This window comes from Oncorhynchus masou, chromosome 1 (genome assembly GCF_036934945.1).
Source record: "Oncorhynchus masou masou isolate Uvic2021 chromosome 1, UVic_Omas_1.1, whole genome shotgun sequence".
Classification (NCBI taxonomy): Eukaryota; Metazoa; Chordata; class Actinopteri; order Salmoniformes; family Salmonidae; genus Oncorhynchus; species Oncorhynchus masou.
Genome location: NC_088212.1, coordinates 20,964,520 through 20,980,729, shown reverse-complemented (window position 1 = coordinate 20,980,729; position 16,210 = coordinate 20,964,520). Strand labels below are relative to the sequence as shown.

Here is a 16,210-nt window from a genome sequence, read left to right as displayed (position 1 = left end):
GAGAATAGATTATGCATGTGAGTGAGAGTTGTACGTGTGTTTGAAAGAGAGATGAAGAAAGAGGGCCATTCTGTCAGGATTGATACATAGAGTAATCTTAGATAAATAATACACAGACGACTAAAACATAAAAACATTTACACCGCACCCAGAGACAGAGCGACAGAAAGGTATATCTCAGCCCCACCACCCTCTCTCAATCGCTCTCCTCTCCCCCCAGTCACACCTGAGGGGAATCTCATTTCATCCCTCTACCTGACACTCACTGTCCACTTCCTTTTGTCCCCGAAATCCTCCTCTCCGTCAATTATTCACCCTCCCATCTCCCCACCTCTTTTTCTGTCCTCTGCCCGTCTTTTCTCTCTTCTCTTCTGTTTATGACCTACATCTATACAGTTACCTAACCCTTCAAGGTTACCACCCGCCAACCAGATTAAACCCAAATGTAATGTTGTGGCTAGGGTCAAGGTTAGGCTGAGCATTTATTTTTATTTTTTTACTAACACTAGTATTGATTTTTCACACCCACAACACAACGCAAGAGCAGTGATAAACAGAAGCGTAGGGTTAATGGGTAACAACGTCCCAGCACGTGGTTGTTATTAGCCCACTAAGTGGGCCTTTTTCATGCCTCCACCCACCCAGCCCACCTGTGTTGACCCCGCCGGTGAAGATCCAGGCTCCGGTTGTCATTGCAGCCTTGATGAGGCCCTTGCCAAAGACCTGTTTGAGTTTGGGCTGCAACTCAAAGTTCTGCAGGCCCCCATGCACCGAGATGAGCAGCTTGGGAAGGTCCAGCTGCCACTCCTTGGTCATCAGGTGCAGCAGGAGGTCTGGCTTGGTGTCGTAGGACACACGCACATACTGCAAATGATCATACAAATAACCAATAGCTGTCATTTGTTTGGTATAGCATCAACGTGTAATATAGATTACAATGAGAGATATTTTGTTATCTGTCTATCCACCCTTTATGTGTTATATCATTCAACCCTAGGTATAAAGTGGTCACCATGGCTTTGTTGGAGTGGCCGCCTCCCTGGAACTCAATGGTTCCGAAGGCGTCGGTGGGGCTGAGCTGGGTGTGTTTGCTGATTGACCATTTCTCTGATAGGCTGTCATTCTTCGCCAGACGCTCCGTCTTGTCATTCTGACTGGAGGAGATGCCGGGGGGCAGGCCAACGTGCTGACCAATCAGACGGCCACAGCAGCACCTGGGGAGGCGCAAGAGAGGGGACAGGTAGTCAGAGGTGAGGTGAAACATTCTGAACGTTGCTAGAGCTGGGAAGGAGGAAGTGACATGTCGGGCAGGTTCCCGTTCATCTACTGTGAGAGAATGGAGTTCAAAGGCTGTTCACACAAACCCCATGCAGCCCACTCTCTCTGCTTTGTACAAATCTCTGATAAAGCCTCTGTAAATGTGCTAGAATTACGCTCATAATATCATAGCCATTAGACATACTAGTAGTCAATAGTCACATACATTGGACATAATGGAGTTGAAATGTGACAGGTCCAGACATGAGTCCCTGAGGGCAGACAACTGGAATCTTTATTCTGAGATGATGTAAACACCGGCCTGAGATCAAAGAAAAAACACATTTCTCTTCACTTGCATGTCGTCGACCCAGTTTTTCCAGATGAGTAACTATTTGATCCTGGAGCCCCCTCGTTTCCCTCCAGAGCTTTACTTATTCTGTGTTCACTGCTTCATTACATGTCATTTTTGAAAGCATCATTCTTGGTTTCTTTAATGCAGAAATATGTCTGTGACAGGTGTTACGTTCTGCCAATAGCATGCTTTATGTCAGTGTGATGTAGCTCCCTAGAAATGGAGTGATTTTGGTCATTCACAGCATTTTATTGTGTGTCTGTTATGCTTGTTCTGAATGTCCACTTATGCAGAACATATGGCAGATTCATTAAATATTCATATATTTAATAAGGTCCTTTAGAGATACCTCCTTTTTTTAGAGAATGAAACATCTGCAGGGCTCCCTTGCTAAAATAAATGTAAAATAAAATGTGAATGAGACTGTGTGTGTGGTGAATTTTTGGTGTTTTAGACATTACAGTTATATGGTTCCTTACCCTGGCAGTATTATATAGGCCAGGAGAGACTGTAATCCACAGTTCTGATTTCTTTAAACAGCTAACTTTAGCCACCTCTAGCTACAAATCATTTGGGGAGCTGGGGGCAACCATGTAATGTACATTGTTTGGGGGCGAATCACCTTTATGTTACTTCAAACAAGTCCTTGAGTTGATTTGGCTAAGAAATATTTAACATTGCTGCTAATTTTGAACACAGCTACTTTGGATGCTGCTTCCACTATGCCTTGTGTGGTGTCCGGGAGATTGGGACTAACATACAATACATGACCAAAAGTATGTGGACAACTGCTCGTCGAACATCTCATTCCAAAGTCATGAGCATTAATATAGAGTTGGTCCCTCCTTTGCTGCTATAACAGCCTCCACTCTTCTGGGAATGCTTTCCACTGGATGTTGGAACATTTCTGTAGGGACTTGATTCCATTCAGCCACAAGAGCATTAGTGTAGTCGGGCACAGATGTTTGCCATATGGCCTGGCTGCAGTCGGCTTTCCAATTCATCCCAAAGGGTTGAGGTCAGGGCTCTGTGCAGGCCAGTCAAGTTTTTCCACACCGATCTTGACAAACCATTTCTGTATGGACCTTGCTTTGTGCACGCGAGCATTGTCATGCCAAACTGTTGCCACAAAGTTGGAAGCACAGAATCATCTAGAATGTCGATGTATGCTGTAGCGTTATTATTTCCGTTCACTGGAACTAGGGGGCCTATCCCGAACCATGAAAAACTGCCTCAGACCATTATTACTACACCACCAAACTTTACAGTTGGCACTATGCATTGGGGCAGGTGGCGTTCTCCTGGCATATGCCAAACCCAGATTTGTCCGTCGGACTGCCAGATCGTGAAGCGTGATTCATCACTCCAGAAAACGGATTTCCTCTGCTCAAGAGTCCAATGGTGATGAGCTTTACACCACTCCAGCCAACGCTTGGCATTGTGCATGGTTATCTTAGGTTTGTGTGCGGCTGCTCGGCAATGGAAACCGATTTCATGATGCCCCCGACGAACAGTTCTTGTGCTGACATTTCTTCCAGGGGCAGTTTGGAACTCGGTAGTGAGTGTTGCAACAAAGGACAGATGATTTTTAAGCACTATGCGCTTCATCACTCAGCGGTCCCATTCTGTGAGCTTGTGTGGCCTACCACTTCTGGCTGAGCCATTGTTGCTCCTAGACGTCTCCAGTTCACAATAACAGCACTTACAGTTTGACGAAAATTTGACGAACTGACTTGTTGGAAAGTGGCGTCCTATGACGGTGCCACGTTGAAAGTCACTGAGCTCTTCAGTAAGGCCACTCTACTGCCAATGTTTGTCTGGCTGTGTGCTCAATTTTATACACATCAGAAACGGGAGTGGCTGAAATAGCCGTGTACACTAATTTGAAGGGGTTACCACATACCTTTGTATATTTTGTGTAAGACAGCAAAAATATGAATTTCCCATTCACATTGAACAACAAAGTTGTCTTTTAGTACTTTTCACGTACCTATGGGGGTCTTTGGCACTCACTATGATATGAACACATTCTCTCTTGTTGAAGGCTCTCTCAATCCACGATTTCTGTGCCTGTGGAGAGAAGAGAAGATGCTCAGTCAGCTAGTTACTCAAACTCAGACCACAGGACTCTTAACTTAAGAGAGGTAGACGAGAGAATCACAGGCGGCACATCAGGAGACATGCAGGCAGCTAGTACCCAGCTAAGCCCCAGTCTGAGTCGAAGCCCAGTCGGCCCCGGGAAGATAAGAGGCCTTTCTCTACCAAACAACAACAACTATTCATTAGAATGGGAAGAAGGATTTTGTTTTTCTTACAGAGACCAATTCTCTTCAAGAACCAGGTAGTTAGCTCTTGCAGAATTTGAAGTGCATAGATACAAGCCACAGGTTTCCTATCTGATATCGACTAGGCCTATTTAAGATGCATAATTTGAGGTCTTGAAAATGTTTAATTTTACTTTTATTTAACTAGGCAAGTCAGTTAAGAACAAATTATAATTTTCAATGACGGCCTAGGAACAGCGGGTTAATTGCCTTGTTCGGGGGCAGAATGACAGACTTTTAATCTGTTGTTCTGAACAAGGCAGTTAACCCACTTTTTCCCAGTAGGCCGTCATTGTAAGTAAGAATTTGTTCTTAACTGACTTACCTAGTTAAATAAAGAAAAATAAATAATTGTGTTGGAAATGACTATCAAAGATGTGCATGCAGTACGTCCAATTGGCCTCACAACCACAGACCACGTGTAACCACACCAGCCCACCTCCACATCCTGCTTATTCACCTCCGGGATCGTCAGAGACCAGCTACCCGGACAGCTGATGAAACTGTGGGTTTGATTAACCAAATCATTTCTGCAAAAACTGTCAGAAACTGTCTCAGGGAAGCTCATCTGCGTGCTCGTCATCCTCACCAGGGTCTTGATCTGTCTTCACTCACCTTCGGTGGCCACTGGCATGCTGGTGAAGTGTGCTCTTCACAGATGAATAGCGGTTTCAACTGTACTAGGCAGATGGCAGACATGTGGCGTCGTGTGGGCGAGTGGTTTGCTTATGTCAACATTGTGAATTGAGTGCCCCGTGGTGGCGGTGAGGTTATGGTAAGAGCAAGCTTAAGCTTCGGCCAACGAACATAATTGCATTTTATCGATGGCAATTTGAATGCACGGAGACACCGTGATGAGATCCTGAAGCCCATTGTCATGTCATTCATCCACCGACATCCCCTCATGTTTCAGCATGATAATGCACGGCCACATGACGGAAGGTTCTGTACACAAATCCTGGAAGCTGAAAATGTCCCAGTTCTTCCATGGCCTGCATACTCATCAGACATGTCACCCATTGAAAATAGTTGTGATGCTCTGGATCGACCTGTACGACAGTGTGTTCCAGTTCCCGCCAATATCCAGCAACTTTATACAGCCATTAAAGAGGAGTGGGACAACATTCTACAGGCCACAATCAACAGCGTGATCAACTATACTTAGGAGATGTGTTTCACTGCATGAGGCAAATGGTGGTCACACCAGATACTGACTGGTTTTCTGATCCACACCCCTACCTTTTTTAAGGTATCTGTGACCAACAGATATCTGTATTCCCAGTCATGTGAAATGATAGATTAGGGTGTAATAAATGTATTTCAATTGACTGATTTCCTTATATGTACTGTAACTGAGTAAAACCGTTAAAATTGTTACATGTTGCGTGTATATTTTTGTTCAGTATAGTTTACTTCCCCATTGAGATAAAGTGCAGAGTAAGCGGATGGTCTGTGCACCCAGGCAGTAAATTCTGTTTCTCAGAAATGTGAAGTTCTTCATCCTGCTCCTGCGGAGTCCATGAATATGAATTATTTCCTTATTTCCATGGGATTACAGCACAACTGACAGCCAATGGAAACAAGTGTGTGTGTCGGGGCATGCGGCTGTCATGTCTACTGCAGGGTCTGAAGGAGAGAGTCAATTATACCCTGCTAGAGCCTGGTGAACACAGCCTGGTGAACAGAGCCTGGTGAACAGAGCCTGGTGAACACAGCCTGGTGAACAGAGCCTGGTGAACACAGCCTGGTGAACAGAGCATGGTGAACACAGCCTGGTGAACAGAGCCTGGTGAACAGAGCCTGGTGAACAGAGCCTGGTGAACAGAGCCTGGTGAACACAGCCTGGTGAACACAGCCTGGTGAACACAGCCTGGTGAACAGAGCCTGGTGAACAGAGCCTGGTGAACAGAGCCTGGTGAACAGAGCCTGGACTCCAACAACACCGCTGGGGGGATATAAAGTGAAAGCATTTTCTGTACAAAGATGCACATTGACCCCATCCACACAGGAAGTGTTAGTGGACATGAGGTGTTGTGGAGATGAGTATGATGGTAGGAGTGTCCGGAACACTCTGTCGCCTCCCGACAGCAGGACGGGACAGCTAAAAGACACTAGAGGAGGGGAACCGAGCCTCCCAAAACCCACAGCAGCTGTGGCAGGAACACCACAAGACAAAACAAAAGGAGGACTTTTCTCTGCTTTATTCCGGGAGAATTTGCGTCCCCTGTTCCCAGCCTGCTCTGCTTGTACAGGGCTTTTCCCCTCCGTCAGAAAAAGAACAACACACTGTCTCTCTGCTTGACTGGCCCTGTCCCCCCACGGCACGCCAAAACCCCCTCAGGCACCGACCTCCAACCCCCGGCAGGCCTCCCTCCACACAGGCACACTTACCCTAACACCAGACTTCCCACGATTAACCATTACTCTGAACAAGTCAAGCCACGGGAAGGGGAGGGGTAGGGGGGCCACTTTACACAGGTCAATCTGACCGCGATGACTCAGCAAGCAGCCCCCCTCCCCTCCCCCGACAGGCTGCGACCAATGTATTCATACGCCGCTGCGCACAAGCACAAAGTAGATCTCTCCCTCCCGTTTTTGACAAAATTAGGCGTGACAGTGCTGGTATGAGCCTACTGGCGCTGCTCTCGTGTTCTCAGTAAAAAGAAGATAAGACCAGAAAACCACACAACACAGAAAACACAACACAACCTGTGCCAAAGCCTCAAACAACAGAAAACCACCCCTGGGGTAGAAAAGGAGACCCTCCACAATCTTCTTTGTGGTTCTCTCTCTGTGGCTCTCTCTTTGTGTCTCCCTCTCTCTCTATGTCTCTCTCTCTCTGTGTGTGTGTCTCTCTCTCTCTCTCTCTCTCTCTCTCTCGCTCTCTGTGTGTGTCTCTCTCTCTATGTCTCTCTCTCTCTCTCTGTGTGTGTCTCTCTCTCTCTCTCTCTCTCTCTCTCTCTCTCGCTCGCTGTGTGTGTCTCTCTCTCTTTGTATCTCTCTCTCTAGTATATTGATCATTCTGTCTCCCCCTGCTTTCTCTCTCTGTCTCCGTCTCACTGGTTTTGTTTATGAGTTTTGACATGGTATGATGGGGTGGCCCAAACCCCATTGTGTAATTAAGATTTGTCTCTGGGGTGCATACCTGACGTCTGCCAACTAGTGCCAAGGCATGGGAAAGACGGTGTGTGTGTGTGTGTGTGTGTGTGTGTGTGTGTGTGTGTGTGTGTGTGTGTGTGTGTGTGTGTGTGTGTGTGTGTGTGTGTGTGTGTGTGTGTGTGTGTGTGTGTGTGTGTGTGTAGTGTGTTGTGTGTGTGTGTGTGTGTGTGTGTGTGTGTGTGTGTGTGTGTGTGTGTGTGTTGTGTGTAGTGTGGGTGTGTGTGTAGTGTGTGTAGTGTGTGTGTGTGTTTGTTTGTGTGTGTCAGGCTGGCTGGCTGGTAGTGTCTTGGTTGTCTTGGTTGTGAGTAAGGGAAATCAGACAACCTGTCATGGGTCAAGACAACATTACAGACTCTATCTCTCTCTCCACGCCCTCTCCCCCTCTCTCTCTCTCCCTCTCCTTGTTTCTCCCTCTCTTTTTCATTGCTAATACTAGTGTGGAGTCTGCTCAAACACCACATCAAATGAACAGCCAACTGTCTAACTGATCTGTTCCAAAATAAACAAACATTAATACATTGAGCAGGTATGCAACATGTTTTTCTTCTTTGGTTGACATAGAATGCTATTTGTACTTAACTTCATGAAAATGAAAATAATAATATTAATAAAAAGAGAATTACGTCTGAACTCTGGAGAAATGTCACTGAAATTATGGATTTCTCTTCATCTGTTTTCTTACTGTGCAAAAATATTCTCTAGAACTGAATTGCTGTCAAACTAATTGGAGCGTTGGCGGAAGCACTGAGCCATAGGATTAGATTCTTAGCTACTTGTCTCAATTGCACTTCACACTTTTTAATTACCATGTATATCAAATAAAGTATCTTTAAACTTATTTTTGTCTTTTCCATGACTTTTCCTTTATCCTAGAACAAATGCAAACAGTGGAAGATTCCAATTAATGTCAAAGCACAATTTCCATTGTGCTTCTTTCGTGATATCCATACTAAAAGGCTTGGGTGAGCATCTTCTTTTAATTGACTATCCCAGTTAGGTGACTCATGACTGAAGAAGATACATGCGAATACATTTCTGTGTCTTGAAAAGCATTGGGGAAAAAATTATGAAATAAATAACTTCAACCTTAATAGATGTGTGTTGAGCTTTTTATATTTTACACCATCACTGCTATGTCCTCATCAGAACCATTTACCACACACATTTACCCTTAGCTTAGCATACAGGGAAACACATAAACATGTGGGCTGCAAGTGGCACAGTGGTCTAAGGCACTGAATCTCAGTGCAAGAGGGTTCATATAAGTCCCTGGTTTGAATCCAGGCTGTATCACATCCAGCCGTGATTGGGAGTCCCACAGGGCGACGCACGATTGGCCCAGCGTCTCTGGAGTAGGCCATCATTGTAAATAAGAATTTGTTCTTAACTGACTTGCCTAGTTAAATAAAGGGTCAAATTAAAAAAGATGTTCTGTTGTCTATTTGAGAGAAAATATTTGTTTCTAAATGATTTAACATTGAGTTATAGTCAGAACAGTATGTTTTTCATTTTGAGAGGACTACACTTTTTTTAAATCACAATAATAATCATTCATGCACTCTCCTGTGTCCACAACAGTCTTTAAAACTAAATTCTGTTCGTAGAAAGGTACATCAATTATTCAAAGGAAGGCAACTAGCAAACAGAATCTCTTGAAAAAAATAAAAAATAATTTCCCAATGAATACAAATTGCAGCAATTGAACTGAATATAGAAACATTTCCGGGATACAGAGCAAAGACAATGGATCAACAACAAATAGAACCTTCTGTTTAAATCATTTTCAGTTTCTTGCGGTAGTTAAGTCTAGGCTACATCAAAATACCATTCAATAAAAATCTGCACCACAGTGAGAATTCACAACAGTTTCTCCTCTCATGTCTCTGCGCAGAGAATGTGTTATTTCTGTGCTGTTCTCTATGAGACTACATCAGGCGTGAGAGATAAGCCTATTCAGACCCTCTTCGAAGAACATTTTAATTCAATAAAAAGCATTTCTTTGTTATTAGAATACGGTAAGTTTTGTCATCAGAACCTTCACTAGGGACTCTGTCGGACTAGAATAAAGTACATCAAAAACAGTACACCTGAGCCAGACACTTACCTGAGTGTGTTGCTGTGCTGCATTGATGGGAGCATCCTGTGAAAAGCAGGGCAAGTGCTGAGGGCATCTCTATATCTCTAAACCTCACACCCTCACTGGATCCTGACACCAGGCCTGTCCAGTCCACCCCGCAGCCTAAGGACATTAGGGCTAAACCAGAGCCACTGTGGCCCTATGAGCCCACTGGAATGTGTGTGTGTGTGTGTGTGTCTGGTGTTGTAGGGGGATTAGCCTGATCAGAAAGACCTCCGTATGTCCAATCACAAGCCCCCCCCCCCCAAAAAAAAAATCCCTCACTACGGTATCAGAGAAGGAACTCTGTTCATTTCCATCATGCATGCACACACACACACATAGATACAGTCGCATACAAACATGCACAATTGGTACATGTAGAACAACAATACAACTGCTGACGTTTCTCTACTGTAAAACCACTACAAGTCTCCCCTCCACTATGGATGCTTAAATATGTATTTTTTCTAGTTATGCCTGTAATGGCGTTGGGCATCTTTCCCTCAAGGAGATGGCCCACCAGGGAGAGTGGCCATTTAAGCCCGACTACCATGTCACTCAGATATGCACTGCAGTGTGTCCTCTCTATCAGTGCACACCACACCTGTCTGTCTCCGGCCTCCACAGCTACTGTGCAGCTCCTGGTGTGTGTGAGCAGCACATAACAGCTTTTGACACCACAAACCACTTCTGAGTAATGGGGACATTCTTCTTGGGTTTAGCCAGATTATTATAACATTATACCACAGTATTGTTGAAATCGAATTTCTGATTGTCTGGAAGGGCATTCTAGAATGGACATTAAAACCAGATAATGGGACAGTTGAAAAATAATTCGGGACACCTTGCAATCATGAGCCAATAATATATGCGCCTACAAACGCAGACCGTACTTGTTACAAAGTTACAGAAAGCTAAACCAACAACCACACAAAATGAAATTGGTACATTGTAAACGCAGTGAGTGATAAACCTCTCCTGTCCCCTCTGCCACTAAAGCTGTCAAATCCTCCCACGTTTTTCTAGTTTGACCAGCTGTTTTCAGCAACTGATATTTTTGAATTTGGTTTTCATATTGGCAGATTTGCAAGACAACAAACTATTTAACTAGCTTCTTTGACAAGGTACACATCTGTTGTTCTGCCCCTGAACAAGGCAGTTAACACACTGTTCCTGGGCTGTCATTGAAAATAAGACTTTGTTCTTAACTGACTTGCCTTGGTAAAAAAAAATCAAACAAAAGGTGTATTTCCCACAATTCCCTTTGTATGTGTGTTTGTTTGAGTAGGATTTAAATTAGTGCAGATTAGAGTATTATTTTCCTGGTCTCCCCACTGTTAAGACTAATTAAAATTTGCCCAGATTACTTTAAATCTGTATAGTCCCTGGATTAGGAGACCAAGAACAGACAGGTTCTAAACTACAAAAGAGCAGTGTTACAGCTTGACCTCAGCATCTACCACCAACCGACCTGCCCTCTGAGAAACGTTCCATTCAAAGAAATGGCTGGGAGGGAAAAAAGTATATTTGGCAACGTATCATGAGTTCACCATAGATATCGAATGTGTATTTTACTTATAGCATTCTACTAGTGTATAATTTTGCAAAGTATTGATGGCATCTTGACCCCGTCAAGTTAAACAACATGAAAAAGATTATTGAGTCGAGCAGTGTGGCCAGGTAATGAAATCCAGTTGAGATTTTCTCAGTTTTGAGGATTCAATGTATTCAATTTATCTAGAGTCACAGATTTCGAGAGAACTCAAAGTTCTAAAATCAGAACACAACTGATCAAATCTGAACCAGTCCAGTTGAGACAAGTGTAGATGTTCTCTGTGTGATGGTCTGTGTTAACTCAGATTTAGATTATATACAAGTTCTACTGGGAATAATATACAGATTTTGTGACAGGCCCCGTTAGAATCCACAGTCAGAATGTGACAGGTCTCTTGGGACGTCAGGAAGGCTGAGTCTGTGAGCAGTGACTTTCAAAGAGCCAATTAGAATTGAGGAAACCTGCAGACACACTAGCCTAATGGTCCTATAGAATGAGATCAGTTCCTCAGTCTCATTCATAAGGTGGCCAGCATCACCAGCTTCCATGTCAATACTGGGATTGGGAGTGGAGAGAGCAGCTAATGATATGACACAGTCAAAGCTCTTTACAAGGACATTATAGAAACTCTCAGACAAAGCCTTTCCGATTCTTGAAACTCCCATGTTCAATATGCCACAAAATGGATGCCAACATCAAAACAAAAGCCAGACAGTACTCTATTCCTCTGAGCAAGAGTGTTTGTGATATTATAAACAGGACACACAAACAGATTAAGAATTCCGTTGGTTTTCTCCTAATGAATTTGGATTGGATTAAGCGTTGTGAGGATGTGTTTGTCGTGTTGAAATTCCATTCCTAATGCATCTAATGTGCCTCACCAGAGGAGAATTCAAGGCCCTTTTACCCCAAACAAAACCCCAAATGGTTGTCTTCCTTACTTGATTTTGCTGTGACCTGAATGCTTTTACACAGAGTGGGGACAGGTGGAAAAGTGAACAATATTGTGTGAAAACACCTGGAAGCATGTTGTAATGCTTTAATGGGGAAAATTTCAGGAGATGATCTGAAATACACCATGATGGTTCAAGTGTACACACACTCAATAGAACACAGGCACTATTGTTAGCATACCCTGACATAAACTCCATGCACTGTCTCCGATTCATTACGCACACACGTGCACGCACACACACGCGCGCACACACACACACACACACACACACACACACACACACACACACACACACACACACACACACACACACACACACACACACACACACACACACACACACACACAGATATGCACATAAACACACACACACATATTCTCACACTATCGCTCCTTCATAGGCCCACTCTGGTCAAGGTCATTGCATTGGAAGAATGCAAGCTGGTTACTCTGCAAGGCGACAGAATAGAGGGGTGGGTTGCAAACATCTCTCCCAATGAAAGTTCTAGACCCATGCCTCCAGGTGCCTGTCATCAACATCTCACATCTCATGAGCTGAGTTATGTGTATGTATTTCACCTAAACCTGCCCTCAACCCTGGGCCTAGAGAGGACGTGGCCACTTCAGAGGAGGGCCATCTAGCTTATTCAATCTGTACGATGGTGCCATACAGTATGGCTGCTGTCTCGCGAGCTCCGACCCAACTTTGCTATTCTGTGATTTTTCTGACGTTTATCTATCCGCTATTATTTCTTATGATCAACAACTTTTTAACATCAAATCGTCAGTTACTAACTTGAATTCCAGCATCAACTTCAAATTCATCTGCCGTGGGCTCTGTGTAATTCTGCCCCAATTTTCGGGCTACCCACGAGGAAACGCCAGCAAAAAAAGAGAGGCGTAGTCCTGGCGAGATAATGGCAAAGGGAAAACCGGCCACCTATTCCTTCCATTATATTGGCAAATATTATTGATAATAAGATGGCTGACCTCCGATCGCAGATTTGCTATCAACGGGACTATCGTAACTGCAATATTTTCTGCTTTTCTGAAACATGGGTTTTGGACAAGATACATCATTCATCAACAGCAAATAGTGTGGTGACTCTAGCGTAGTGGAGGTCTCGACCCATTGTTCACCCCTCTTGGAATACCTAATGGTCAGGTGCTTACTATTCTAACTCCTAAGAGTTTTCAGCTGTTATCATGACTTTAGCTGTAGACATTCCACCTCAGGACAAGAAAAACATCAAGCTGGCACTTTTATACACCCAGATCCTGCTTTTCTTGTTGCCAGTGATTTTAATTCCCCGTCATTAAGATACATGATCCCCAACTTCCATCAGCATGTCTCCTTCTCCGCTAGGGGCGATAAAGTCCTAGACCACTGCTACTCTACCCACAAGCAAGCATACAAGGCCCTCCCTTATCCCCTGTTAGGCAAATCAGATCATGGTACTCTATAGTCCTGATTCCTGTCTACAAGCAGAAGCTCAAAACAGGAAGAACCCTGAGGCTTCGTAGAGAAATCATCATCCGAATTGGAAGCTATGCTGCAGGACTGCTTTGCTAGCATGGACTGGAATATGTTCCCGGACTCGGGCGATAGCATCGGTGAGCTATCCACCTCAGTCAACGGCTTCATTAGGAAATGCATCCCCGATGTTGTCCCCACAGTGAAGGTTCACTGCTTCCTCAATCCAAAACCCTGGATTAACACAGAGAACAGCACTATCGCAGCCAACCCTGAAGCTACAGTTGAGGACAAGAACAAGTACAAGAAGTCCTGCTATGATCTCCGCTAAGCCATCAAATGAGAAAAATATCAATATACAGTTGAAGTCGGAAGTTTACATACACCTTAGCCAAATACATTTAAACTCCGTTTTTCACAATTCCTGACATTTAATCCGAGTAAAAATTCCCTGTTTTAGGTCAGTTAGGATCACCACTTTATTTTAAGAATGTGAAATGTCAGAATAATAATAGAGAGAATTATTTATTTCAGCTTTAATTTCTTTCTTCACATTCCCAGTGGGTCAGAAGTTTACATACACTCAATTAGTATTTGGTAGCATTGCCTTTAAATGGTTTAATTTGGGTCAAACGTTTCGGGTGGCATTCCACGAGCTTCCCACAATAAGTTCGGTGAATTTTGACCCATTCCTGCTGACAGAGCTGGTGTAACTGAGCCAGGTTTGTGGGCCTCCTTGCTCGCACATTCTGTTCCATTTCTGCCCACAACTTTCAGGGCTTTGTCATTGTCCACTTGGAAGACCCATTTGCAACCAAGCTTTAACTTCATGATTGATGTATTGAGATGTTGCTTCAATATATGCACATAATTGTCCTACCCCATGAAGCCATCTATTTTGTGAAGTGTACCAGTCCCTCCTGCAGCAAAGCACCCCCACAACATGATGCTGCCACCCCCGTGCTTCACGGTTGGGATGGTGTTCTTCGGCTTGCAAGCCCCCCCCTTTTCCCTCCAAACATAATGATGGTAGTTATGGCCAAACAGTTATATTTTTGTTTCATCAGACCAGAGGAAATTTCTCCAAAAAAGTACAATCTTTGTCCCCATGTGCAGTTTACGGCGGTTTTGGAGGAGTGGATTCTTCCTTGCTGAGCGGACCATTTTTATGTCGATATACAACTCGTTTTACTGTGGATATAGATACTTTTGAATGCCTTCCTGATCGGTATGACGGCTGCGTGGTCCCATGGTGTTTATACTTGCATACTATTGTTTGTACAGATGAACGTGGGACCTTCAGGCATTTGGAAATTGCTCCCAAGGATGAACCAGACTTGTGGAGGCCTACATTTTTTTTTGCCTATCAGAAGCTTCTAAAGCCATGACCTCCATTTTCTGGAATTTTCCAAACTGTTTAAAGGCACAGTCAACTTAGTGTATGTCAACTTCTGACCCACTGGAATTGTGATACAGTACAAAACTATAGTTTGTTTGTGGAGTGGTTGAAAAACATTTTTTATTGACTCCAACCTAAGTGCATGCAAACTTCCTACTTCAACTGTACATATTACCTCAATTACCTTGACTAACCAGTAACCCCGCACATTGACTCGCTACCGGTACAACCCTGCATATAGCCTCGTAATTGTAATTTTATTGTGTTAAATTATTTATATATATATATATATATATATATATATATATATATATATATATATATATATATATATATATATATATATATATATATATATATATATATATATATGTACCAGTCCAAAGTTTGGACACACCAACTCAGTGCATGTTTTTTGTTTAGTTTTATTATTTTCTATATTGTAGAATAGTAGTGAAGACATTAAAACTAAGAAATAACACATTTGGAATCATGTAGTAACCAAAAAAGTGTTAAACAAATTCTTCAAAGTAGCAACCCTTTGCCTTGATGATAGCTTTGCACACTCTTGGCATTCTCTCAACCAGCTTCATGAGGTTGTCTCCTGGAATGAATTTCAATTACCAGGTGTGCCTTGATAAAAGTTAATTTGTGGAATTTCAAATATGCAAAATAAAGCTAAATAAAACAACAGTCCATCATTACATTAAGACTTGAAGGTGTTAATGGGATTTAACTGTTAATTGAATGATTAGAATATTCCACCCTGAAACCATACATTTGTATGGAATTGATTAGAATGTATACAATTATAATCAATAAATGTGTAGTTCTAGTCAGAATTAGGGTACAACAATATAGCTCATGTTTATGTCTTTATGGTATTTTAAACACAGACTGTCTGAGCAAAATTTGGCGCCAACCTAACTAGAGATTTGGGAGAGAACGGGGAGTACGTCTCAAGGTCAAGGTCTCCCTGATCTCCGTCAGCTGGGTAGTGAGACAGTATGTGTGTAGGATATCTTCTGTTTGTGTGTATGTATGTGCGTAGGATATCTTCTGTTTGTGTGTGTGTATGTGCGTAGTATATCTTCTGTTTGTGTGTATGTATGTGCGTAGGATATCTTCTGTTTGTGTGTGTGTATGTGCGTAGTATATCTTCTGTTTGTGTGTATGTATGTGCGTAGGATATCTTCTGTTTGTGTGTGTGTATGTGCGTAGTATATCTTCTGTTTGTGTGTATGTATGTGCGTAGGATATCTTCTGTTTGTGTGTGTGTATGTGCGTAGTATATCTTCTGTTTGTGTGTATGTATGTGCGTAGGATATCTTCTGTTTGTGTGTGTGTATGTGCGTAGTATATCTTCTGTTTGTGTGTATGTATGTGCGTAGGATATCTTCTGTTTGTGTGTATGTATGTGCGTAGGATATCTTCTGTTTGTGTGTGTGTATGTGCGTAGGATATCTACTGTTTGTGTGTATGTATGTGCGTAGGATATCTACTGTTTGTGTGGAAGTATGTGTGTAGGATATCTTCTGTTTGTGTGTATGTATGTGCGTAGGATATCTACTGTTTGTGTGTGTGTATGTGCGTAGGATATCTACTGTTTGTGT

General features: G+C 43.1%; 1 protein-coding gene across 1 annotated transcript in view; it reads right to left on the bottom strand.

Annotated features, from left to right (window-relative positions):
* The window catches only part of LOC135543978 (transient receptor potential cation channel subfamily M member 3-like), a 94,850-nt gene extending 85,506 nt beyond the window's left edge, over positions 1-9,344 (bottom strand). The window contains 5 exon segments of the mRNA XM_064971680.1: positions 651-864; positions 1,013-1,214; positions 3,603-3,712; positions 5,586-5,680; positions 9,200-9,344. Coding sequence (XP_064827752.1) covers positions 651-864; positions 1,013-1,214; positions 3,603-3,712; positions 5,586-5,680; positions 9,200-9,344 — 766 coding nt within the window.
* Between the last annotated feature and the right edge of the window lie 6,866 nt (positions 9,345-16,210).